Source organism: Tupaia chinensis, unplaced genomic scaffold (assembly GCF_000334495.1).
Source record: "Tupaia chinensis unplaced genomic scaffold, TupChi_1.0 Scaffold139389_1, whole genome shotgun sequence".
Taxonomy (NCBI): domain Eukaryota; kingdom Metazoa; phylum Chordata; class Mammalia; order Scandentia; family Tupaiidae; genus Tupaia; species Tupaia belangeri.
The window spans coordinates 186,645-213,827 of NW_006199275.1; the positions used below are offsets into that span (position 1 = coordinate 186,645).

The following is a 27,183-nucleotide window of genomic DNA, read 5'->3' on the forward strand; positions in this document are numbered from 1 at the left end:
GTTATATTTTAAAATGATTATGTAAAACAATGAAACAAAATAATATACTATATACAAAACTGGGAAGCAGTTTTGCACAGTCATAGGGAAGCAACTGTTAAAGCAAACCTCTTACTTAGGTTTGAGACCAGAAAGAATAATTTCTTCCTGCTTCCATCGATATTCCCAATACCTCTGGCTGCACTGTGAGTGGAGATTTGGGTGAAAGCAGACTCAGGGTGTACACATGGCCGGTCAGACTTAGGGTGGATGCATGGTTGCCCCCCACCCCACCCCACCCCAGGGCACCACAGTTTCTAATTTGTGATTCATACTTGTTTAGATCATCTTGAGAAGTCTGGAGCAAACAAAACTCAAATTGTCCAGAGATTCTCAGGACTGAGCATTTAACTGGACTTGGAAGTGGCTCAGGACAACCTGAACAGTTAAATGATTCAGAATTCCAATATTCTTCCGAAGTCTAGGAAGGTATCCTGGTCAAGTAAAATTTCCTAGCACAATGGCTCCTAGAATGTGCCTTGTCTTTCTTGATAAATCTTTCTGTTCTTTTTTTTTTTATTATTATATTTTTAAATTTACATTTAATCACTATATATCTTTACAGTGTATAATACTGCTTTTTCTAGCACAAATACAGCATATCAGTCAAGACAAAGACATCACCATATACATTATCATCAGCAAATAACTTTTCATTTTTAGGTCAATCTGATGTATTTTCCCCCCATTTCCCACCCTCTCTCCCTCTATTGCCTGTATTACCCCATCCCTAGTCTAGAGTCCCTGGACTCTAGTATCTACAGTTGCCTTCCCTGCTACTGTACCTTGCCAACTTTCAGTTTCTGCTATACAGTACAGACATGATAAATCTTCAGTTATGTCAGTTTTGTGATCTCCTGGGATATCCACGTGTCTAATGCAACCAGTACACTTCACTTGTTATTTGTTCTAGTAAATTTAAATACATTATAAATAGAAGAAAAATACCCTAAGACTAACTTTATTCATTCTTCCTTTAGATATCTCTGCTAGAGATGTGGTGAACCCACCAAAATCCTTTGAAGAAGTATTTAAAGAAGGAAATGAAGGACATGATTTGTATGTTGTTTCTCACAATGATTATTATGCAGGTAGGTGTCCTCCAATGCAAAGTGGGCCTGAGGATATGGGACCCTCAGATTTGTGAAAAAAAAAATAAATAAATAAATAAAGGAGACACTAAGCATAAAGTTAAATGCCTAGCTTATAGTTGGTGATGAACAGATAACTTATTCAGAAGCTCATAAACCCTAAGAGCTGAAAACATGTACACTTAGGTATTTTGTATATAAGATATAGAAATGCATGTATCAGGGACCAGCAGATATCATAGTGGTAGGTCACTGGGCTCTCACATAGTTGACTGTAGTTTGAGTCCTGGACTTTGTGGCTTAAACTCACACCAGGTGTGTGGGAGTTCGTCCCAAGAGGAGAATGGAGGAGAAGGGATTGTTATTTGCATGTAGAAGTTTCATGGATTTTTTAATGTTGATTTTGTATTTTGCAATTTTACCAAATTCGTTTGTTCTAACAGTTTTTTGGTAGTGTTGTTGCGGATTTCTATATAGTTTTCTAAATACTAACTCAGGAACTCTTGTGTGTAGCATCTCACCACTCTCCCAGCTCACATGAGGAATGCTTCTGTCATCTGCAGTCCAATCTTTGCAATTCCCCGCACTGTTGCAATTTCATTCTTTGTCCCATTTTTATTTTCAGTGTCAGTGAGAACTTACTGTACTTCTTGTAAGATAAGGTTATTTATGTTGCTTACATCAATAGTCTTTCCTCCTTACAGGAGAAGCAAAGAACCGAAAATATAACCCAGCAAGTTTCCACAGGTTTAACTTATATGGAGTCCCAACACCACATTTTAATGATGGTCGAACCATGGCAAAAACATTATATTGGCTCCATGAACTACAAATGTGAGTTTAATATACTGTGCCCAGGAACAAGTATTAGGTATTTGACATTTGGACTAAATGAAAACCTTTTTTTTTCAAAATTTTCCACAGGGCATGTGTGCTTACTGTAAAGAGATGGGAGTAGGGGAGAACATGAGGAGGCACCCCCAAGAAGGAATGAACATGTTGCAGTGCCTCCTGCTCCATTCTCCTCTCAAGATTTTGGACATGCGTGCACATGCACCTGGTGTATTTTTCAAGCCACCGAGTCCAGAACTTGGACTGCGCAGTTGGCCACGTGGGATCCAGCTGCCTTAATCACTGTGCCACTTATTTGGCCAGAAAATCTCATTTTAAAAATTTACTTTAAAAAAAAAAGATTTATTTAGTTTTATTATTATTTAATTTACTATAGGGCATGTACACTCATGAGAGAGACACACAGAGAAAAATGAGAAAGCAAGCCACCAGGTCCAGAACTTGAACTGTAATGGGTCACATGGGAGTCCAGCACCTTAGCCACCATGCCACCTGCTAGCCCAAAATTTATTTCTTGAAGAGATAATACATTGACATGATTCAAACATAAAATTAATAGAGGAACAACACCTTCCACTTCTGACATTTGTTCACTTCCCCTAGAGGTGTCCATGTTTACGTTCCTTAGAGATAATGGACTTTCAAATCTCGACCAGTGCAACTACGACACATATCACTGACTCACATTTATTATTCACCTTCATTTAAGTCATTTAGGTTCTTGAGCATCGACTTAACATTTAAAAAAATTTTTAAGAGAGATTTTTGCTATAGGGCATGTGTGCTTGCCAGAGAGATAGAAAGTTAGAAATCAACCCCCAAAGGGGATGGCCACACTGCAGTCCCTTTACCTCCATTTTCCTCTTGGGATTTTTGGTACACATGCACACGTGTCTGGTGTGTTTTAAGCCTCTAGGGGCATAGCTTGAACTGTGGTCGACTACGTGGGAGTCCAGCGACGTAGTCAGTATGCCGTCTGCTGGTCCCAAATGTGAGCTTTTTGTGTTCTCGTTCTATACGACTACTTCCCTAGAAAATGTAAATGGGTCCTTTGTTTTCATTTCTTGTATTATACTATTTATCTGGCCCAACACTTAAAACATTGGGAAACTGCTTATAGAAGTCTAGATTTTCTATTACATTATGCTTAAAGAATCAGAGGATTGTAAAAACGTGTGCCCTTTTCCCCAAAATTAATGTTAACGTCCTAATTCCTACACCTATGAATTTTATCTGATGCAAAAAAGAATTTGTAAATGTAATTTAAGCATTTTGAGATGAAAAGGTTATTCAAGATGATCTAAATCTAATGATAAGGGTTCTGGAAGAGGTGTGAGACGAGGAGACGGATGTGAAGATGGAGACAGCGGTTAGACCGATGCGGCGCCAACAGCCACTCTTCACTGGAGAAGGCAGGAAATGGATTCTCCTCTCGAGCTCTGGAGGAAATGTGGTTTTACAGACACCTTGGTTTCAGACTTTTGGCCTCTGGAGCTGTGAAAGAATATACTTCTGTTGTTTTAAACCACTCGCATATGGTCATTGTGATGGCCACCACCGGAAACTAGTGCACTGGGCCCGCATCCCTGAGCCCAGAGGGGCAGGCATATTTGGCCGTCTCTGTCCTCCTTAGGAGACGCGCCGGCCCTCTAGGTTCTCACAGGTCCCACTATGTACAGTTTGCATTCCCGAAGGTGTCTACCCTGCCTCACTCTTTTGCCTATTTTGTCCCCTTAACAATGACTTTCAGTTGTAGAGGCAAAGTTCTAAGCATGCCACGTGTTTTAAAATAATACTACCAAGAACTCCATGGGTTACACGTACAATTTTTATGCTTCCCGTTTTCCAGGTGATGCATGTGAGGGAGAGAAGTGTTAACTTATTTGCCTAAGATCATGCAGCACGGAAGTACCTGGGGACTGGGAGGAATCCCAGGCACGGTGGGTCCAGGGGCTGCCCTTTACCACCACCCCAGGTTCTTAGGCTTTTCATTCTGTGATTACTTGTTTATAGGCTGAAATATGGTATCCCTTCCTCTTCCTCTCCTTCATCATATGAGTTCTGCTCCTGAAATTGTTCAGAATAAGGATGGTGGGACACACACTAACAGAGACATGTAGTTTTAAAAAGCTTATTCATTTCCAGGACCAGCAGATAGTGTAATGGCTATGTCGTTGGATTCCTGTGTGCTGACTGTGGTTCGAGCCTCGGACCCAGAGCCTTGAAACTCATGCCAGGCGCATGTGCATGCGTGCCCAAGATCCTGAGAGGAGGAGGAGAAGGGACTGTGGCGTAGGCATCCCCGGGGGTGGGGTGGGGTGATTTCTCACTGTCTTGCTCTCTGTCTCTCTGGTGAGCACAAAAAAAAAAAAAAAAAAAAAGAAAAAGAAAAAGAAAGGGTGTAAAGTTATAGTTAATGCTATTCCAATATTCATTTCCACTATGGGTATTTCTAGGTTCTCTTGGGAGCATAAATCAGGCACTTTTAAGCTCAGAAGAGTCCACTTTGTGCCTTACAATTCTTACATTTATTATAAGAATGGATGCTCTTAATTGCGCTCCCTGGAGCTGATTTTTAGAGTCAACTCTGTTCAAGGTTTGGCCCTTAAACTGCCATTGGTTTATTCTAACTTTACCCATGTTCCTTCCCCCCCTCACTAGCAAATGGGAAGGAAATGAAGACATAGGAGATGAATTACTTTATATTTCTTTTGTTTCTCCACAGCATGCCACTTTTCTCCAGAAATTTATGCAGCTCAGTGTTGCAAAAATACAGGAAATACTTTTTAAAATGGAGTTTAAGAATTTAATGTTCATTGTTTTTAGTCTTTGCAAAACAATGGAGGATTTATTACTTTTAATGTCATTAAATACTAGTGTTGCAATTTATAGTTTTCAAAAGAAATTTTATTCGTTTAATCACAGTGGTAGAAGTAACAGAATTATATTACAGAACATTGGCAAAATACAATCACCCACAATTCTGTCACCTTAATTCAATCATTCTCATTTTAATGTATTTCTGGTGTGGCTTCCTTTGTAGATTTTTGTATAATTTTCACTAGAGTGCAAACCCATTTTACATCCTGCTCTTCCACTTCACATAAAGTAATTATATATTGCTGTGGATTCTTCACCATCAACATTTTTTAAAGAATTATTTAATTTTATTAATTTATTAATTTATTTTAATTTGACCAGAGAAAGACACAGAGAGAGAGAAAGGGGAAAAGTGACAAAGCAAGCCACCAGGTCTAGGACTCAAGCCGTGGTCAGCCATGTGGGAGTGTCCAGCCCCTTAACCACCACGCCACCTGCTGGTCCACAATCAACATTTAAACGCAGGCAGGGTACGTTCTTGTTAATGTGACATAACTTAATCACCATTCGCAATTGCACGTTTTGGTTCTTTTCTTTTTTCTATTATAGGCATGAGGTTACAAACATTTTTATACATGCACGTTTTTCATAGTTTTCACTGTTAAGTGGATTTTTCTTTATTATCAAGTTTCCAGACAGTAGATAAAAGGGCATGAGCACTCTGTTGCTTTTTGATTCATATTGTCCAATTATTTCCAAAAGAATTGTAGGAATTTGCACCAGCAAGCTACAAGTATTTTACGTACTTTCTGCCAACTTTAGCTATGTCCCTCCCTATGCATATACATGTATTTGCTTGTTTTCTAGGTTCAAAGTGGCACTTTAAAGGCCAGGTCATGGCACAATGCTAGTGCAACTGGACCTATGTGGGGAGGTCCTGAGTTCATTTCCTGGGGGCTCCCTGAGCTGCCAGGCCTGTACTTATGTGCGCCTTATCTGGGCCAGTTAAGGCTGGTGGTAGATCATGGTGGAAAGACTCTGTTGGGGGTGTCTCTCGCTCTCTCTCATGGAAGAAATAAACTTTAAAAAAAAAAAAAGGGCAGTACTTTGTTATTTATTTTACATTCATTTTATTATTAGAGAGTGTTATAATTTCTCTGCCTGATAAGCTTACAAGATTTGGTTATTTATCTGGTGCTTAATTTTCTTTTAGCAATTTTATTTGCTTTTTTAAAAAAATTTCATTTAAGAAGTTTATTTGTTGAAAGAGAGAGAGAAAGAGAGAGGGAGAGAGAGAGGAGAGAGAGACAGGAACTCTGAGAGGAACTCGTCATACCTCGATGCTCCCCCAAACTGGATCATGCGGTGTGCCCAGTCTGCTCAAGTCAGCCCAGGATCTGAACCCTGCGCCTTTCCATGGGACTCCAGCTCCCACAACAGCTGTCCTACTGCCTGTTCCACTGCGGCTGGGCCTCCTTTATCCACTTTAGCATTGGTGGTATTAACCCTTTGTTTTGATTTTTATATACTTAGCTATATTATCATTTAAGTTAGCACATAGAGCTGGCCGCATAGCCTCGTAGTTAAGGGAGCTGGATCACACATGCTTGACAGTGTACGGTCCCAACCCTGGTGGCTTGAAAAACATGCCAGGTGCAAGTGTGCATGTGCCCCAAATCTTGATGGTGTAGAGAACTGGCAGAGAAGGAATTGCAGTGTGACCCTGCCCCATGAGGGGTGCTTTCTCACTCCCTGTCTTCTGGTGAGCATGCATATCCTTTGGTAATTAAAAGAAAATTAAACACAAATTTTTCTTCTTTTCCTGCGGGAGGACACATGCCCTCTCCAGAAAGAAAAAGAGAGAGAGAAGAGGAGAAAACATCCCTCCATGGAAGAATGGTCACATTTTTCCTTCTTCTTGGGATTTTGGGCATGCATGCACACACACCTGGTGTGTTTCTCAAACTCTGGGGTCCGAGACTAACTGTGTGGTCTGCCATGTGGGTTCAGGCTGCCTTAACCACCAGGCCTCAGAGCTGGCCTAAGAAAGCTTTCTTTTTAGCGTAGAATTTCTTTTGACACTAGAATCCTAATGATACTGCAGTATTCCTCACCATGTGTTTATTTGCCAGCCAAGAATATTTTAGGTTATAGAGATACCTATTAATTTTCCCATTTTGCAGGAAAAGAGGAGCGAAGATTGTATCCAAGAGAGTTGATGATTTCAAAGAAAAGTTTCAACATAAACTTGGAAGAGTTCTAGATCCGTAAGTTAATGATTAACTTCCCATTGATAATGTCTTTGCATAAAGGTAAAAAATACTCATGTGGTAAATGTCAGTGTGCAATCTATTAGAATCTACCTATTAAAGCAAGAATGATCTATTAGCATCTACCTGTTAAAGAGAGAAATCATTTGTTGCTCATCAGTGGAACTTTGTAGAAATTGGAGTTCCAGGATAGTGCTGAGGCCTCCTGGATGGAGAAGACACTGGAGAAGAGGGAGGATTTTGCATAGAGCTTTATTGCTGAGACAGCAGAAATGCAGCTTACTGTGTCTTCCCTGCCTCCACCTGTCTCACTCTCTACTCACACTCTGTTCCATTTTTTTTTTGTATCTGGGATACTGCAAGGCAGCGAAAGCATTCAGCCATTGGTAATGCAAGTAGACAATCAGACAAAAGAGCTGTTGGAGAACTTTTGTTTGGTCTTTATGGTTTGGCTATAAGAGAAAATATAAGCTACTAAGAACGTATGGCAAACACAGCTTAAGCTCGAGGGATGTCCCTTGGTGGGTATCTGAACTACGCGATTTGCTTTCTTTGACAGCATTGCAGAAACAATGACTGTTCCCCCTGATCACACATTTGGACCTTGTCTCCGTCCTGAGGAGTACGGTAAATATGCAGAAATCTCTCTTAAAAAAAAAAAAAAAGAAAGAAAGAAAGAAAGAAAGAAAGAAAAGAAAGAAAGAAATGAGTCTTAGGTTGTTGCAAATCAATTGATATCAGCTTCATACATTTTTTTTTTAGAGCTAGGCCAGAGGGACTGGCAATAGGTCTCATCCTCTGAGCAGTTAAACTTAATGGGATTGGGATGGAAAACCATATAGAGTTGTAAAACAACCATTCAAATAGTACCTCTGAGGGCCAGTTGGTGATGTGATTAAGGCAGCCGATCCCACCTGACTGACTGTGTGGGCGAAGTCCTCGCGGCTTGCATGCGTGCCCAGATACGGAGAGAAGAAACTGCACTGTGGTCGTCCCCCTAGGGTCAGTCTGTTTCCCTCTCTTTCTTCTCCCTCCGAGAGTGTGTGTGCCCTACAGCAAAATTACAAAAATACCCTACAAAACCCAAAACATTTGTATCTTTGGATGTTGATGGAGAAGGAGGGCTTCTGAAGGTGAGAAGAACTCAGCCAAGAACCCTCTCCTGTCTGAGGAAGGACATTTAGAAGAAGAAGAGAGAGGCAAAGCATTAATGGACAAAGAAATGGGGTATTATCTGTTGAAGATAAATTTATAGTTTTGTCAACTGGACTAGGGAGAAATGTTCACATGTTGGAATATTCACTTTGTAAGCTAAATAATGTGATTGAATGTATAAAAGAAAATGAAAAAAATTTTAAAAAAAAGGAGAAAGACCTTCCTTACATATTTATATATCTGAGCAAGGGACCTGGGAGAGAAAAACAGGCCACGTTTGTCAGAATCACCCCTTGCGGTCTTGGGTTTTACTCCCAGATCTTTGTTTGCATCTTGCCCTCTTTAGGCTGTTCTGAGAGTAGCTGACCTCGTGTTAGTTGGTCTTGGTGTGAGGCACTCGTTTTGGTCTGGAGCCAGCATCATTGAAAGGTTATCACTTCCTTTTTTCCAATCACTTCTCTTCAGGGTCCATCCTTAGAAACCAGACACTGGTCAGCACACGCATGAGTATCTCCTGATTTTATCACGGGGAGATGTTGCGAGGACTTATTCAAAGAAGCCCAGGACAGAGCCCAATATGGAGCCTTCCCCAGAGAGAGTATAAACAGGGAAATTTCGGAAAAGTTTGTGAGAAAGTGAAATCAAAGTACAAGTTTATTTTGGTGCAAAAATGCACCAGAATTTCATGAAATCGTGCTTAAATTTTTTTTTTTTTAATTTATAGTTTGCTATAGAGTGTGTGTGCTTGCCAAAAAGAGGGAGAAAAAGAAAGGGTGAAATCGCTCCCCAAGGAAGGATGGCCACACTTCTTTCCTTGGGATTTTGGGTGCGCACGCACACACGCCTGGCATGTTTTTGCAGCCACCAGGTCTGAGACTTGAACCGTGCGGTCAGCTGCCTTAACCTCCGCGCCATCTGCTGGCCTGGTGTTTTTGGAATACACATTTCTCAGACATGTTTGGGAGAGTTCCTGTACTGGGCGTGTCAGACTGCAGCCACTGTTGCAATTCAACCCACCCAGGGCTGCATGGAGCATGACCTTGCTCCGAGAAAGTGGGGAGTCCTGGCCGGAATGGAGGAAGAGTGTAGGCTGGGGGAAATGAACAGAGACAGAAGGCATCTGCCGGTGACACCCACCAACCCACCATTATCTGAACAGCACGATCCACTCTAGTGGGGATGGGGCTGGGACAGGATTGTCAGTGGAGCTGTGGGGAGGCAGGCCTCTGTTTTTAGAAATTATTTTATTTTATTTATTCACTTATTTCGATTTGACCAGAGAGAGACAGAGAGAGAAAGAAAGTGAGAAAGTGAGCCACCAGGTCCAGGACTTGAACCGTGGTCAGCCACGTGGGAGTGTCCAGCACCTAAACCACCATGCCACCTGTTGGTCCCCTGTCTTGAGTTTTAAGCCGCTGGGTCCAGGACTTGGACTGCAGTTGACTACATGGGAGTCTAGTGACATAACCATTACTCCATCTGCTGGTCCCTGGGAGGCAGGCCTCTGATGTCAGTGGTGGGATAGGGAGAGCAGGGCTGAGAAACAGGATCTGGGCATGATGACCGAAGGTACAGACACACTTTAGGAGAGAGTGGACAATCTCAGGGCTGAGAAACAGGATCTGGGCATGATGACCGAAGGCCAGGTACAGACACACTTTAGGGGAGAGTGGACAATCTCGGTTTAATTTTTCGAGTGGTTCAGTCAACACTGAGGGCCCACATGTCATCAGCCCTGGCTGTGAGACGCTCAGCATCGTGTGTGAATGTCACGCAAGAGGTGGTCAGGTACGGGCTTCACTGTCTTAGGGAAGGACTGACAGCTGAGGAGGGCTGTTGGCATCTCCACAAAGTTCTTTCTTTTCTTTCTTTTTTTTTTTTTCCTTGAGCAGAGAAGAGATAAAACTGAAATAATTGTTCTTATTGATTTCTTGGAGAGATTTTTGCTATAGGGTACATACGCTCATCGGGAGAGACAGACACAGAGTCAGAAAGTGAGAAATCACCCCCCTGCAGGGGGGATAGCCATGCCACAATCCCTTTTCCTCTGCTCTCCTCTTGGGATTTTGGGCATGCACACGTGCATGGTGTAAGTTTTAAACCGCTGGGTCTGGGATTTAAACTGTGGTCGATGACATGGGAGTCCAACATGTAACCATTATGCCATCTGCTGGTCCACTTTGTTTTTTTACAGAGGGATTTTTCTGACATGGTTCATAATAGTGTCAAAGTTAGATGTGAATTTTATTTATGCACGGAGGTTGCTAGAATTCTCTTTTCTTTAAAAAACAGAAATAATATTGAGAGACTTTTAATTCACATGAAAGACTTTGTTTCCCTCTTCAATAGGAGTTGGTGATCTCATCCACAATAGACTTCCGACTGAATATCTTCGAGGCAAGGACAGACAGAGAGCCCTGGTTGCAGCCGTTCGACATCATTTGAAGAAATTTAACTACCAGAACTTCGACACGCTGCTGGCAGCCTTCAGGCACTATGACAAGGCCAGTCGTAGAGCAGAGCTTTCTGGGGTGTGCGTGGGCTGACAGTCCCGGCAGGCTGGTACAGATCAGGAGCCAGCGAACCAGGGCCTCGGGGCCAAATCCATCCCACCACTTGCTTTTGAAAGTAAAGTTTAACTGTTAGGTAATCGTACCAGTGCTGTTTCACTTTTCTTTTCAAAGAGAGATTTTTGCTATAGGATGCCTATGCTCACCAGAGAGACCGAAGTCTCCCCTCCCCTGGGGAATGGCCATGCTGTAATCCCTTCTCCTCCATTCTCCTCTTGGGATTTTCAAGCTGTCATGTCTGGGACTCAAACCATTGTCAGCCATGTGGGAGTCCAGTGACATAATTGTTATCCATTATGCCATCTGCTGGTCCCCCCTTTTTTTTTTTAAAATGGGTTTTGCCATAAGGTTTTGGGTTCACCAGAGAGAGACAGAGACAGGGAAAGTGAGAAATCAACTCCTAGAGGGATGGCCATGCCACAGTCCTTTCTCTTCCAGGCTCCTCTCGGGACTTTGGGCATATGCTCACCCAGCATCATTTCACGCCGTTGGGTCCGGGACTCAAACTGCCATTGGCCATGTGGGAGTCCAGCACCCTAACCACTATGCCGCCTGCTGGCCCCACCCATGCTGTTTTAAATATTGTTTGTGGCTGCTTTTGCACTACCAATGCAGGGCTGAGCAGCAGCAGCAGAGACTGCGAGGTCTGCAGAACCGAAAACATCTTTGTTTGGCCCTTAGCAGAGAAAACTTTGCTGACCTGTGAGCAGACGCGTGAGTAGCAGAGGGCAGTTCTCCCACCAGCAGCACCTGGGAACGTGTTAGAAATGCAGGTTCTAAGGCCCAGCCACACCTGCCGAGTTGGGAGCTCCGGGATGGAGCCCAGCAAGCTGACCAAGCAGCCCGGTGACTGCTGCCCGTTCAAGCGGAGAAGGGCTTAGTGGGTCATTAAACCGCAGTGTGCTGGGGGCCAGGGGGAGGCCAGCACTGGATCCCGGGGAAGACGCCGCAGTCTGGACCTACTATGTGCGTATGAAAGCCGTCAGTCCACGTCAAGCTTAGAACGTCTCTCCTCCAGGGAGCAGGGTGTGGTTCTGTGTCAGGAGTGCAAGATAATTGAATTTTGTTTTCTAAGAATTACTTTATGTAAGTTTATTTATTTATTTATTTCAATTTGACCAGAGAGGGACAGAGAGAAAGAGAGAGAGGGAAAATGAGAAAGCAAGCCGCCGGGTTCAGGACTTGAACTGGGGTCGGCCACGTGGAGGTCCAGTGTCCCTAACCACCATGCCACTGACTGGCCCTGATAGTTCAATTTTTAAGCTACTCTAAATTTATCTTTTGATAAAGCCTCGGGCTACATAATTACCACAGATCATTTTAGTCCTTTACAGAGTGAGTTTCTTTTACCAAATTGCACTGCCTTTAGCTTATGCTAAGAGCACTACAGGTGCCTAATTGAATTCCGGATGAGTGTCTTCAAGGCAAAAATAGACAGGGACTCCTAACTGCAGTAGTTCCACATCATTAGAATTCTTAAAGCACAGCTTTTGTTACTGTTGTTAGTATGCCCATGAGGGCATGCATCTTCTTTGTAGGAAATCCAGTTTTACTGAAGGAAATAACTGTTTCATCTTTTAATAAATACCTGGTTTGTTTTTCTCTCGTGAACACACACATTTTGTATTGGTTGTGCATTCCTTTTTGCCTTGGCTGCCAGGAAACTCAGAGCCAGTTCAAGAAAACACATTTAGTTTGTGAACGTGATTTTATGGCATACTTGTTGTATGCCTTTTAATTCCATGTTTCATCTTACCTTTTTTTCATTATTATTTTCTCATTGTCCTGATTTCTTCATTTTTTTTGTCTTAATTGCACTTAGTTTTTAAGGCCATCTCAAACAATTTTAGGAATGAGCCTAATATTAGCAAGCACAGGTTCCCAAATAAACCTCTGATGATGCAATGGATTTTGCAGTCTTGTTATGAAAGGGGAAAAAAAGAGCAGAATAATTTTAGTTCTCTTACCTCATTTTAGTTCTCTTACCTCAGACAGAAAAGAGAACTATTCTGATCTCCTTTCCCGTGTTAAGTACAATTTTGGCAAAGTTACAGTTCACATTTATTTGACCAACATTTTATCACACATTGGCTAATTAAATTTATTTATTTATTTATTTATTTATTTATGAGAGGTTTTTGCTATAGGGCATGTGTGCTCGCCAGAAAGAGAGACAGGAAGTGAGAAATCACCCCCTGGGGGGGATGGCCATGCCGCAATCCCCTCTCCTCCATTCTCCTCTCGGGATCTTGGGCACGCACGCGCATGCACCCGGTGTGAGTTTAAGCCACCAGGTCCGGGACTCAAACTGTGGTCGACTACGTGGGAGTTCAGCAACATAGCCATTATGCTGTTGGTCCTGGCTAGTTCATTTTAAATCCAGATATTTTACTTATTTTTAGGTGAGTAGCCTATTTATTTGTGCATGAATGAATGAAAAGTTGGTGAGATATCTCATATAAATTTATACAAATCCCTGTAATGTAGTACTCAACTACATTTCCTACAAAGTAGTGTTTAAGAAAAATGTAAGTATCAGGGCCAGCAGGTGGCATGGTGGTTAAGGGCATTGGACTCCCACATGGCTGACCACAGTTTGAGTCTCAGACCTGGTAGCACATGGCTGACCACAGTTTGAGTCTCAGACCTGGTGGCTTGCTTTCTCACTTTCCCTCTCTCTCTCTCTCTTGCTCTGTCCTACTCTGGTCAAAAAGAAAGAAAGAAAGAAAGAAAGAAAGAAAGAAAGAAGGAAAGAAGGAAAGAAGGAAAGAAGGAAAGAAGGAAAGAAGGAAGGAAGGAAGGAAGGAAGGAAGGAAGGAAGGAAGGAAGGAAGGAAGGAAAAAAAAATTAAACCTGGGTATCCAACAATGTAAGATTCAAATAATCCAAAAGTATTCTATAACTTTAAAAATAAATTAAATAAAGATATGTGTCTTACTTGTTTATGTAAAATTTCAAAATGATCTTTCAGAATTAAAATATATAAACTGAAATAGGCACACTTTAAACTTTATCAACTCTAGATATCTCATAAAGATGACTTTTGGGGAAATTTACTTAGCGGTGACATAAGGAAGAGAGCCTACCACAGTATATAATGCTCTGCTTTTGAAGCTTCTTCATTTTAAATGTAATTATAGGAAAGATGATCATCTTAATAGCTGCTGATTATCTGAGTAAACCACTAGGCACATTCCTTATGATTAAATTAGGCGGGGAGGAAATTACTGATAATTATTTAATGCTAATATACCTTTTAAATAGTTAACTTTTACTATTTCAATGTAGTGCTCAGTGCCCTTAAGGATTTTTTTCCCCCTTTTTCCTGGGAGGGCAATAAGATGTAATTTGGTAAAGTAATAGAATACTTTTGGATTATTTGAATCTAACATCGTTGGATACCCAGGTTTAATTTACTAGAAAAACAAGACAGAGAAAATAATCTATGATTTCCTGAGTGACTCTTCTTGGCTTGTAAAAATAATTCTATTATTTATTTATTTAAAAGTTTATTTCAGGGTCAGCAAGTGGTGTGGTGGTTGGAGTGTTGGACTCCCACATGGCTGATTGTAGTTCGAGTCCCAGACTGGGCGGCTTGCTTTCTCACTTTCCCTTTTTCTTTCTTTATCTCTCTCTGTTCAAATTAAAAATAATAATAATAATAAATAAAATTAAATACTTAACTCTAAAAAAATGAAAAGGTTATTTCTTCCACGAGAAGGGGCAGAGAGAAATGCCCCCAACGAGGGCTTCATCTGTGATCTACCCTCAGCCTCAGCTAGCAAGGATGACTGTCATGCATGTGCATGCCCAGTGTGTGCAGGGAGACCTCGGGGCGTGAACCTGGGACCTTCCCAGGAGGCCTCAGCATGGCTGAGTATCGTGTTTGCCATCGTGACTCGCCTGATTCTGTTATTTATGAAACACTCACAAGACATCAAGCATTCTTCCAGATACTCTGCAGATCTTTCACTTATCACATTTAAAATCTAGAGGAGGAGTTCATCGCCCTTAGAGTAGCAGCCGTGTGCCTCAGAGATTCTACTGTTAACTTTTCTGGAAGCTTGCAAGCCGGTTGGCATCACCATGGTCTAGAAATAGATCATGATGAGAATATTTACAGCGTAGAAAGTCGCAACTGCTGTAAATCGGGGCTTCCTTCCTCCACTCCCTGCAAACCCAGTGAGACCTATACCACACAGCACTGGGGTAGTTTGAGGGCCAAGTGTTATTATAAACTCAGAGTGGCAGGCGGGGGGGGTGACGCTGTAGACCATGCGATTTACAACGGATGTTCTTAGCAACGCAGGGACGATTGTGTTTTCTCTTTTCATGAATTGTCTAATTGAGCATGTGTAGAGCTCAGCAATTTGTGCAAACTTAAGAAATCCATGTATTGCCAATAGGTAAACACTGTTAACTTAAAACTGGAAAAGTCTCCTAAAATACATTTGGCTGGTAGGTTTTGGAGTTCTCGGTTAAGTTTGGTAAGTGTTCGGAGGGACTGCATGAGGGTAGTCGGTCTGACCACCTGTTTGCTCATGCCGCTGGCAGAGAATATTCACTGATCCTGTGTAACAAGTATGGGGGGGGGGTCAGGAATTTATCCAGAAGTGATCCATTCCCAGAATATTTTTCTACTGGGAAGCTTAGTGGTTTAAGGAGAGTGATACAAGTTGTGATCAGAACTGTATGGCAGTTAAACTTAAGGATTTTCTCTTCTTTCTTTCTTTCTTTCTTTCTTTCTTTCTTTCTTTCTTTCTTTCTCTCTCTCTCTTTCTTTCTTTCTTTCTCAAATTCATTTATTTATTCATTCAGAGACACAGAGGCTAGCAGAGAGATGGTACCCACAGCAAGATCCCAACACAATGACCACCCCACCCGCCCCAGTCCCAGCTACTCCAGACCATGGCTACACAGGCATGGGCCTAGTGTCAGGGAGGACCCAGGGCATGAACCCGGGACCTTTCCTATGTGGATTTCACTGCCTTCTCACTGTGCCACTAGCTGACTGTAAACTTAAGATGCTTCTAAGAGTTCTAGAGAGCATCTAGGGACACTGTAAGATGCAGTCTTAGGGATGGTCTGAAGACAAAATATCATGTTCCTGACTCTCTGGGACATCCCAGATCTGAAGTCTTCTCCCCAGAACTCCTCCATCATCACAAAATCAATGTCCCACCCCAGGGCCTGTAATCACCTTTGTTTTTCCCCAGTCATCCCCTATTTTCATCTAGAACTTTTGCCTGGAGATTTCAGGTATAAGAGGGATAAGAGAATTTTTTTTTTCTTTTTTTGGAGAGGTTTTTGCTATAGGATGCGTGCGCTCGCCAGAGAGAGAGACAGAGAGACAGAAAGCGAGAAATAGCCCCCTGAGGGGATGGCCATGTCACAATCCCTTCTCCTCCATTCCCCTCTCGGGATCTTGGGCACGCACGCACACACACCCAGTGTGAGTTTAAGCCACCGGGTCCGGGACTCCAACCACGGTGGACTACATGGGAGTCCGGCGACATAGCCATTATGCCAACTGCTAGTCCCAAGAATTTTTTTAAAAAGTTCCAGAGGCCCACATCATGATTTCTCCTTTGGCCTCTACATGAGGACTCCGTGAGCAGTGTCCTTAAAACCAAGCGAATATTATCCTTATCATTCAGGGCCATGTCGACCCAACGAGAGAATCAAGAGGTTGAAAGAGAATTCAGTTTTGAATCTTCAGCTCGTTGTTGAGTAGCTCTGTACCACATGGCGTGCTGCTGTCAGACTAGAAATGGCCTGGAAGGCAAAACACATGACTCGGATTAATTCCACGGGTCCTACTGTTAGTACTGGCGTGAGCTGACGGGTCTAGAACAGCAAGTCCGTAACTTGAGCAAGTGTTGGCAGCATGTCCCTTTCACTTCTAGGAGTGTTACCAAACCAGACAACTCTTTTTGAATCCGGTTCCCTGTGTAGGGCTGTAACTTCCTCTTTTTTTCAGGTCATGAAGTGAAGGACCATTTATTGTCCAGTTAAAACCTAGAAAGCGTTAAAAACTTTGTAAGCATGGACAGTTGTAAAGAACTGTCAAAAACGTGCAACTTTGGTCAAATGAAACGTCAAGCATGTGTCATGGTTGTATCTGTTCTACCACAGTGTAAATAGGATGGTTTAAAGAAAATGACTGGGACCAGCATGTGTCGTAATAGTTACGTTGCTGGACTCCCACATGGCCAACTGCAGTTTGAGTCCCAGACCCAGTGGCTTGAAACTCACACAGGGTGTGTGTGTGTGTGTGGCCAAGATCCTGGGAGGATAATGGAAGAGAAGGGACTGTGGCGTGGCCATCCGCCCAGGGGGGATTTCTCACTTTCTGTCTCTCTGGCGAGTGTATGCACTGTACAGCAAAAAATCTCACTTAATAAAAAAAAAAAAAGAAAAAGAAAAAGACTAAAATAGAATGAACAAAGATTCTAACCCGAACTCTGCTCCAACTTGGAAATTATTGTGCGTGTATATCAGGTCAACATAATAAAGATTAATCTCATTCAATATTTGACTCCTCATATAAAAATTGAGACAAATGCTTTGAATGTACATAATAGAGCTATTTATTTTCCCTAAAGCAGAATACAGGAGTTGTCTATTCTGTTCTTAAAGAGAAAGCTGGTTTCACCCTGTGGCTTCACGTCCCACAGAAGGCAGACGGAGTGATCGATAAAGCCGAGCTGTGGCAAGCTTGTATCCAGGCCAACTTGCATCTGGACGAGAAGCTCCTGGACCAGCTCTTTGACTATTGTGATGTGGATAAGGATGGCTTCATTAACTACCTGGAATTCGCAAATTTTCTTAACTGGAAAGACAAAATGCCGCTTAAAGAGTATGAAGAGAGGGTCATCATTAAAGGTATGTATTTTGAGGCTTGGCTGACTTCTTACATGGACTTATATTTTTATTTTTTCAGGAGCTTAACTCGTCAGTGTTTTTAAAAAAATTATTTTATGTATTCATTTATTTTAATGACCAGGGAGAGGCACAGAAAGAGAGAGAGGGAAAGTGAGAAAGCAAGCTACCAGATCTGGGACTCGAACCATGGTTGGCCATGTGGTAGTGTCCAGCACCATAACCACCACACCATCTGCTGGTCCCCAACTCTTGTCAATCTTAATAGTATATAACGAAGGACAAACACATATACACATATTTATTAATTTGCTTGTTTATGGTATAGAGTATCTACTAAAGGATAGGAAAGATTCCAGTAGCATCTATTATTATTATTTTTTTGTTCTTTTTGGAGAGGTTTTTGCCATAGGGCGTACACGCTCACCAGAAAGACAGAGAGAGACAGAGAGACAGAAAGCGAGAAATCACCCCCCAGGGGGGATGGCCATGCTGCAATCCCTTCTCCTCCATTCTCTTCTTGGCATCTTGGGCACGCATGCACACGCGTTCAGCATGTTTTAAGCCACCGGGTCTGAGACACAGACCGTGGTCGACTACATGGGAGTCCAGAGGCATAGCCATTACGCTAACTGCTGGTCCCAACATCTATTATTTCTAAGGAGAGCAAACTGGGTGTCTGAGTGGCAATGAGACTTACTGTTTAGTTTTTATTTCTTTTGAGTATGGGACCATGTATTATTTATGAAAAAAACATTAAAGGTAAACGAATAAGGGAACCAGCAGAGGTGGCGTGGTGATTAAGGCACTAGACTCCCACATGGCTGATCATGGTTCAAGTCCTGTACCTGGAGGCCTGAAGTTCTCTCTGGCTGCGTGTGCCTGTGTGCCCCAAATCCCAGGAGTAAATGGAGGAGGAGCGGTTGTGGTGTGGCCGTTCTCTCTGGGAGGTGATTTCTCACTTCCCTCTCTTGTGTCTTTTTGTCTCTTTCCAGCGAGTGCAAAAACTTCAAAGACAAAAATTTTCACGGGAGATTAAAATACGAAAGGCAGTTCTTCAGAAAAACGTCTGAAAGCCACTGCCCTAGAGTAATTAGTCTCCTACTCCAGGAAAAGTTAATAATAAAATAGAATTCGACATAAAATCTTATCTTTAAAGTTTTGTACAAAACAGGAAAAACACTATAATCTTTACTCTTTGACAAGTTTTGCCAGAATTTGCATGTGCTCAGCAGAGAGAGAGATGAGTGTGGGAGGGGAGTGAGTGAGCGTCCCCGGGGGGCTGGTCACGCCACAATCCCTCCTCCTCCGTCTCTCCCTCCTTTCAGGGTTCTGGGTATGTATACACACGTGCCCAGTGTGTTCCTCAAGCTGCCAGGTCTGGGACTCGAACTGTCCTGTGCCATCAGCTACCTTAACCATCACGCCACGGACTGATCCAGTCTTTTTCTGAAAAGAGTTATTTTCTATGAGGGAAAGTACACACGCACACACACGTACAGAGAGAGAAGAGGGCGGGGCCCCCTCCACAGGGTCTCATCTCTCTACGGTCCCCTTTCCCTGTCCCTTCGGCTATCAGAACCTTGCGTGTGTGTGTACCAGGTAGGGGTCGGGTCTCCTTGGTGTCCAAACCCGGGTCGGCCATGTGGCTTGAGTCACTACTGAACTGTAGCGTCAAGATCCTGTCGGTGGGTTGCTGTACCTTTCTCTCTCTCAAAAATTAAATTTTTATTAAAGTAATATGCCGGCTGGCAGGTGGTGTGGTGGTTAAGCCACTTCTCTCTCTCTCTCTCTGGTCAAATTAAATACATAAATAAAATAAAGTTAAATAAAATAATTATTTGAAAATATTTTATGTTTACATATGACCTTCCTGTATGACTAACCTTATAAAGTTTATACATGTATGTATATATTTTAAACATATCTAAAATAACAGTCAATAACATTCAATTTTTTTTTTTTTTTTGCTCTTTAAAATTTAGCTTTGAGGGACTCGCAGGTGGCCTAATGGTTGAGGCTGCTGGACTCCCACAAGGCTGACCACGGTTCGAGTCCCAGACCTGGCAGTTTGCTTTCTCTCTTTCACATTTTGCTCATCCAGTTCCCTCTCTCTCTCACTCTGTCTCTCTCTTGTCAAATTAACAAAATAAATAAATAAATGAAGTTAAATAAAATAATTCTTTAAAAAAATTTAGCTTTGAAATTTCTATGGAGTGAAGAGATCATCTTATGGTTCTTGTAAACCCTATTTTCAGTTCCCTCATGCGAATATATTACGATCTACTGAACCAGTTCTTCACTTTTAACAATTTGGGCTGTTCCTGGGTATTTTTAAAGTAATCTGAGCAATGTGATACTGATGATCATCTCTCAAAAGTTTCCTGTTTCTAGTTATATCTCATTTCTTATCAATGTTACTGTCCCAGAAGTAACTCTCTGTATTTTCATTTTGCTTTTTCTAAATTACCATACCAATTTGCAATTTTATCAGCTTAGGCTGTGAGAAGATTTTGTTTCCACCCTGTCACCACTGAGCGTTATTTCAAGCATCTCTGTAATTCAGTTGGTATGAAATGTCGCCTTGCTAGCTCTAAGCTGTGTATCTTGATTATTAGGATTAACTTCTTAAAAAGGTCATTTACATTTTGCTTCTCTTTTGAAATACATCTCTTCTTCTTTTATTTTTTTTAAAGAGAGATTTTTGCTATAGGGTGTGTGCACTCACTAGAGAGACAGAGACAGACAGACAGAGAGAAATCACCCCCCCCCCAGGGGGGATGGCCACACCACAATCCCTTCTCCATCTCCTCTCAGGATTTTGAGCATGCATACACACACGCACACACATACACACACACACACATGCCTGGTGTGAGTTTCAGCTGCCGGGTCCAAGACTTGAACTGCAGTCAACTACATGGGAGTCCAGCGACGTAATCATTACGCCATCTGCTGGTCTTGAAATATCTTATCGATGATACGACTACTACTTTTTTTCTTGCATAAAGAGTCATGACCCTTGCATAAAGGGCCAGAAGCAAATGTTGGTCTTTATAGATAATGTGAACCCTTCGCCTGGGTGCCTGGGACAGCCTTTGTATTCTATCCACTCTGAAAGCGGCAGAATCTCCCCCACCCTCATTTATTTACTTATTTTTCCATTTATTTGTTCTGATTTTCAGGTCACTGAGTCCAGGACTTGAACCACAGTTGGCCACGTGAGAGACCAGTGCTTCAAACACCGTGCCACCAGCTGGCCCAGTAGCAAAATCTTCTAATGGCCTTTTTTCTTTTTTCTCCTTTTTAAAAATGTGTTAGATGGAGAGAGAGAAAGAGAGGGACTGTGAAGGCATCCTCCCTCTTGGGGAATGCTCGCGGCACACTCTTCTTCCTCCGTTAGCTGTGTCTGTGGTCGTGCGCACACCCGTGCCCCGCCTGTTTCTCACGCTACCAGGTTTGGGACGTGAACAAGGTAGATGGCCATGTGGGATCCAGCTCCTTAACCAATGAAGCTTTTCATAAAAAAAATAAACAAAAACCATAACACAACAAATCTCTTCCCCAACACTTTCAGAAATGAAGAGGGTGTGACAAGTTTTGTTCTTGGCATAACTCCTTAAACAGTGGGGGAAGCAGTATTTTCAAAGGAGGCAGTTCTTCAAATTCTTCTGGCTGTTGGACCCTGATTTCATCCGCCATTTTCAGTGGAGTTCTTAGGATTTTCATCTTCTAAGATTTAGGGTAGAAACTTCAAGTTAACGGCCAGTAGGTCCAGAAGGGTCCCAGGAATGTTCTGTGAGGAACTTTCTTATGTCAAATTCGATCTTAGGGTTGACTTCTGGTGGAAAGGGAGTAAGATCTCTTATGACAGTGTCTTCCCATTTCCTGAGGAACTGTTTATCAAACTTGGAAGATGTCTGGACAAGACCATCTGGAGCTCTGGGCCCAAATGCTTTCATGGCCACCATTGACAGGACTGAATGGGGGAAGGGAGGTCCATGCTGTGGAGAAGGGTGTCCTTTCTGGGTGTTCCGTGGCCTGTTCCCACCCTCCCCTGACACTGGTCTACCTACCACTTGTCTTTGCAAAGCTCGGGCTCCCTCACAACCCCACAGCACCCTCTAGTGGCATCTGTAGAGTAACCAGATTTTTGAAAAAAGATGTCTCAGGAATTTACTCCTAAATCTCAGAATCAAATCAACAGAGCAGATCTGTAAAAGAGCCCAGAGTCTAACAATGTTGATTCTACCTCAGGGTTTCTTTGAAATGCTGATTTATAGGGCATTAATAATATAATAAGACCCGTGCTCCCAAGGAGTTCCCATCACCTCCCTGGGTGTTAGAATACATTCTCTTCTGTCCCCCAACTCCATTCAAGTAGGTGTGGAATTTCCATACAATCAAGTATCTATGGCATTTTCAACTTCGAAAGCATCTTCTCCAATCTTTCTCTAGGGCCTAGAACCAGGAACTTGTAGTTCAAGCTAAATATGAAAATGAACTCTTAAATTTTAAAGAAGAGGAAAAAAAGGGATGGGCTCTGTATTTAGTCTGGCCTCTCAGATTTGAAAGCTTTATTCTAGAATGAAACGAATGAAGTGGCAAAAGGAGACACCAGACCATGCTCACGTTTCCGGGTCCATGACACTGACCCGGGTTGCCGCCAGTGGAGGGTGAACGTGGCTCAGCTTCCACTAGCAAAAGGGACTCAATGAGAAAACTTACTTTGTTGCAGAGGAGCAAGACCCAAGTAGCAAAGACATCCTGGACATTTTTCCTCTCTGTTTGTTTGCCTTGAAGGTAGAAAACCCGATTGTGCAGACCCTACTGAAGCTAATGTTGAAGAATCTGAGCCGACTCTCCTGATAAAACCTGAAGATATTGTCTTTAAAGAGCCGGGGAGTTCAGAAAGGACTCCCCGGACGCTGCTGAGGCCTAGCGATCAAGTGTCTGACTCCTACAAGACATCATCTGCTGACATCAGTGCAGTCGTGGGAGCCGTTCCTTCTGTCTGTGAGTGTGCCACCTCATTTGTTGGGTTTTAAAAAAGGGGCAGCAAATATGGGAGCAAGTTGTCCTTGCATGGTTCCAACCTCTTTCTCCATTAGATTGAAATTTCTCAAAGCTGGTGCGTTGCATCTAATTCCATATTCTGAGCAGGTAGGGAGTCTCACATACATGCTGGCTGAACCTAACTACTGCTAGTGACTACTGACATAAAGCGATGCTTTAGATATTAGTGAAATGGAAACCATCATAGGTCAGAAGCTCAAGCATTATACGTTGTAGTAATTTAGACTTTGCCAAGTATTCGAGACTTTTTCTTTCTTAGATGTTTGCTATAGGGCACGTGCACTCACCAGAGAGACAGAGAAAGCGAGAAATCACCCCCAGAGGGGATGGCCATGCTGCGATCCCATCTCCATTCTCTTCTCAGGACTTGGGGCATGCATACACACATGCCCTGTGTGAGCTTTATGCCTCCACGTCTGGGACTCGAAATGTGGGCAACCACGTGGGAGTCCAGCAATGTGACCATTGCGCCATCTTCTGGTCACAGTACTTGGGACTTTAAAACATGACATTGTGACCTCCATATATCTTCAAAAATTTAAAGAGCTTTCACAAAAAATTTCCGTAGATATTCATTCCCCATGTTCTAGTCTGCTAAGTCTGTTGTAACAAAGTACTACAAACTTGGTGGCTTAAACAACGACGTTTTACTGTCTCAGACCTGGAGCTTGAAGTCCAAGACCAAGGTGCCGGCAGGGTTGGCTCTTCCTTTGGGGTGTGAAGAGGAACCCACACAGGCCTTTCCCCAGCTTCTGAGAGTTCGGAGGTGGTATTTGGCACTGCTTGTCTCCTGGGCCTTGCCCTGTCTATCTTCATGTGGTCTTCTCCTGTTTCTAACTTTCAGTCATGTTTTAAGGGCCCATTGTTCTCCAGTAGGACCTCAGTTTGACTTCATTAATTCCATCTGAAATGACCTTGTTTCCAAATATGCTCACACTATGAGGTAGAGGTTAGGACTTCAACATATGGATTTTGTGGGGAGACACAATTCGACCCAGTACCTCCATGTCTCGATATTGAGCATGATGAGTATCAATTCTTCTTTTTTTATTTTGTGAGAGATTTTTTTGTTATAGGGCACTTGCACTTGCTGGAGAGACAGAGAGACACAGAGAAACAGAAATCATGACATCACCTCCTGGCGGGAGATGGCCACATCGCAATCCCTTCTCCTCCATTCTCTTCCCAGGATTTTGGGCACGCACACACACATGCCTGGGGTGAGTTTCAAGCTGCCGGGTCTGGGGCTCAAACTGCGATCAGCCATGTGGGAGTCCAGAGCCTTAACCGCTACACCACCTGCTGGCCCTGAGTACTGGTTATTTCAAAAGAATATTTTATGGTGGTCAAAACCATGTCCTTGGACTAAGTACATGGTTCCAGACTTACATATTTTTCTCAACTGGATTTTCTTTTTTTCTTTATTTCTTTTTTAAATTTGCCAGTGGGTGTGTGTTCTCACTGGGAAGATACAAAAAGAGGGAAATTGAGAAACACCCGCTCCCATGGGGAATGGCCATGCACAATTTCTTTTCCATTTCTGTTGTAGGGTTTGTCACACGTGCACATGTTCCTGGTGTGTTTTTCAAGCTGCCCAGTTCAGGACTCAAACTGCGTAGTTGGGCATTTAGGATCCAGCTGCTTTAGCCACCCTGTCACTGGCTGGCCCCCATATGGATTTTACAGACATACATTCAGTGTAACGAAACCTACTACTCCTTTTAAAATAATTTGTCCAGTAGAAATACATTTGGAGTCATCTATGCATTTAAATTTTTTCTAGTGCCTTAAAAAAAGTCACACAGAAAAAGAACAGGTAAAATTAATTTTAATAGTACATTATATCCAAAAATATGATCATTTTAACAATGAATTGTTAGTCAATATAAAAATTAATAAGTAAGTCATGTTCTTTTCTGGTATTAAAATCTTCAAATTTTATACTAAGAAAACATCACATTTCAGGTGCTCGTTAGCCCAGGGTGGGTGGTGGCTACTGTCCTATACCGTTCAGTTTTAGAATGTCTGTTTCTTCTCTCATCGATGACCTAGGTTATCCTATCTATGGTGTTCCGACCATTCGCTCTGACATTCCTGCCCCCCGAATCCGTCGCATCAGTGACAGAACTAATTATGGTGAGGAGGGCAACGCATATTCAGTACTGCATCCAACCATCTTCGCCCAGAGAGGCGTGTTTGAAAGAGACTTCTTCAAGGCCAGATCAAAAGAAGAGGTACAGCACACTATTCAAAAGAAATGTCAACCTCACGTAAACACATGTAGACAGAAATGTTTACTTACCGGCGTCCACTATTTTAGACTTTTAAAAGCTTGAACTTTTATGTACTAAAGTCTATGGAATCCCCAAATATTTGACTCTTTAAAAAAATTTCTTTTCTTTATTTATGATAGAGTGCATGCATATGCAAGGGAGAGGGAGGGGGAGAGAGAGAGAGAGGAGAGAGAGAGAGAGAGAGAGAGGCCGGCCCCCTCCACAGGGTCTGGTCATACTGTGACCCCCTTCTTTCTGTCCTCCATAGCCACAGCCTGAGCACTAGGGCACTAGCCTGCCATGTTTCAGGCTAACTGGGCTGGAGTCTTGAACTTTGACTGCCAAGCGGGATCCAGTTCTCCTGAGCTGTGCATTACTGCTACACCATGGAGTGAGCCAAGTTAACATTTTTGGTAAATACTGCTCAGCTTGGTTGCCACAGTCTGGTAAATTCTTGAAGTAGAATTCACTCTGTGACTGAAAGCATTTCATTCACGTTATAGAGTCACTATGCCTTGTGTTAAAAAAAAACAAAAACAAAACAGTTTCCTAAAACATTGAATGCTATGTTTAGTTGAGAAAAGAAAAGGAATCAGTCCAGTGGTGCATGTGTCCTGGGCCTTGGGTCTCCAGAACCAGCCCGCATGAGGAGGGCCAGTCTCCCACCCTTCCTGTTTGCTGCTGTGACACGTCTCCAAATACCTGAGACAAGCACTGATTTAAAATATCCTGTCCTGTTCCATACCATGCGTCAGGCATGGATCTTCTTCTTCTCCTCCTCTTCCTTCTTTTCTTCTTCCTCTTCTTCTTCTCTTCTTCCTTTCTTCTTTCTTCTTCTTTCCTCCTCCTCCTCCTCCTCCTTCCCAGAAAACAAGGTTCTGTATCTCAGGTGGTCCTCTTCTTAGATAGAATCCATTGGGAGTAATTAGCCAGGTCAGAATAGCCACTGGGGTGCTGAGGCCAAGGACAGATGACACAGCGCTCGGTCAGACCAGCCTGTCTGGATCTACATGGTGACAGCAGAGTGCAATCCAGGGAAGAGACATGGGATGCTGTGATGCCTTCTGGGGCTTCAGATGAAGAGCTGATGCTTGGAAATGTACTAAATACTAAATTAATGATGGGTTTCAATAATTCATCTCTGCGGAGTGAGGGAGCGAGGAAGGGGAAACTCAGAGGGCAATGTCTACTGGCTGATCTCAAAGGAGACACCCAGGGTCCTTCCCTGGGATGAGAGATGGGGCAGCCCTTGACTGTATTTCCACTTCCTTCAATTACTCCACAGGGCCTGCAAGACAGAATTTCAGGGTTCCCAAAAGAAATAAAAATCTCCAGCTTGCTCCTTGACGTTTCAAAGGCATTTTCCTGTTCATTTGTTTTAATTTGCTAGAGGGCACATGTGCTCACCAGAGGGGGAGAGAGAAAGAGAAAAAGAGAAAAAGAGAGAAAGAGAGAGCAGCTCTCATGGAGCATGGTCATGCTGCCATCTTCCTCCTCCATTTCTCCCTCCTCTTGGGATCTGGGGCACACACGCACATGCACCCCACGTGGTTTTCAAGCTGCGTGGTCTGAGACGTGAACCACACAGTAGGCCGTGTGGGATCCAGCCGCCTTAACCACCATGTCACCATGTCACCTGCCTGGCCCCCAATTTTTTTAATTACAAGGTCATTATTCTTTATCTCACAGTTCAAATAAAAAGTGAAAACTCAAAGTCAGAACAATAATACTAAAGAGGGAGTAAGTTCAGTAAAAGTAGCGCCTAGTCCAGCCACTGTGGGGATACTGATGCAGTGGAGGGAGGTCTCCTGAGGAGGGGAGGGAAGCTGGGTGAGGCGTGTGGGATGCTCAGGAGGCTCCCTCTGCAGGGACACCCGCACCTCGGCGGGACGTGCAGCTTTGCCTAGGGTTGCGGAGGGTTTTGTTTTTGTTTTTTTTTCTCTGTTTAACTGCAATTGTAGGCAGCTCTGCTCTCCTGAGTTTCAGTACTTGCATAGTATTTGATTATACTGCTCATTTCCAACAAGGGGACATCATTTCTAGTAGATGAAAAAATGATCTCTTTCATGAGACAGAGACAGAGACAGAGGGAGAAGAGCGTGCCACTCCAGCACAGCCTTCATGCCTCTGCTCACTCCGCGCGGCAGCCCGTCTA

The 27,183-nt window shown here is 42.9% G+C and overlaps 1 protein-coding gene across 2 annotated transcripts in view; it reads left to right on the forward strand.

Annotated features, from left to right (window-relative positions):
• The window catches only part of EFHB (EF-hand domain family member B), a 50,353-nt gene that overhangs the window by 15,923 nt on the left and 7,247 nt on the right, over positions 1 to 27,183 (forward strand). For both annotated transcript variants that reach the window (XM_006161867.3, XM_006161868.3), the window contains exons 6-13: positions 1,020 to 1,130; positions 1,835 to 1,964; positions 6,986 to 7,069; positions 7,632 to 7,699; positions 10,577 to 10,731; positions 17,475 to 17,682; positions 22,483 to 22,695; positions 24,808 to 24,989. In XM_006161867.3, coding sequence (XP_006161929.1) covers positions 1,020 to 1,130; positions 1,835 to 1,964; positions 6,986 to 7,069; positions 7,632 to 7,699; positions 10,577 to 10,731; positions 17,475 to 17,682; positions 22,483 to 22,695; positions 24,808 to 24,989 — 1,151 coding nt within the window. The remainder of the gene's footprint in view (positions 1 to 1,019; positions 1,131 to 1,834; positions 1,965 to 6,985; positions 7,070 to 7,631; positions 7,700 to 10,576; positions 10,732 to 17,474; positions 17,683 to 22,482; positions 22,696 to 24,807; positions 24,990 to 27,183) is intronic.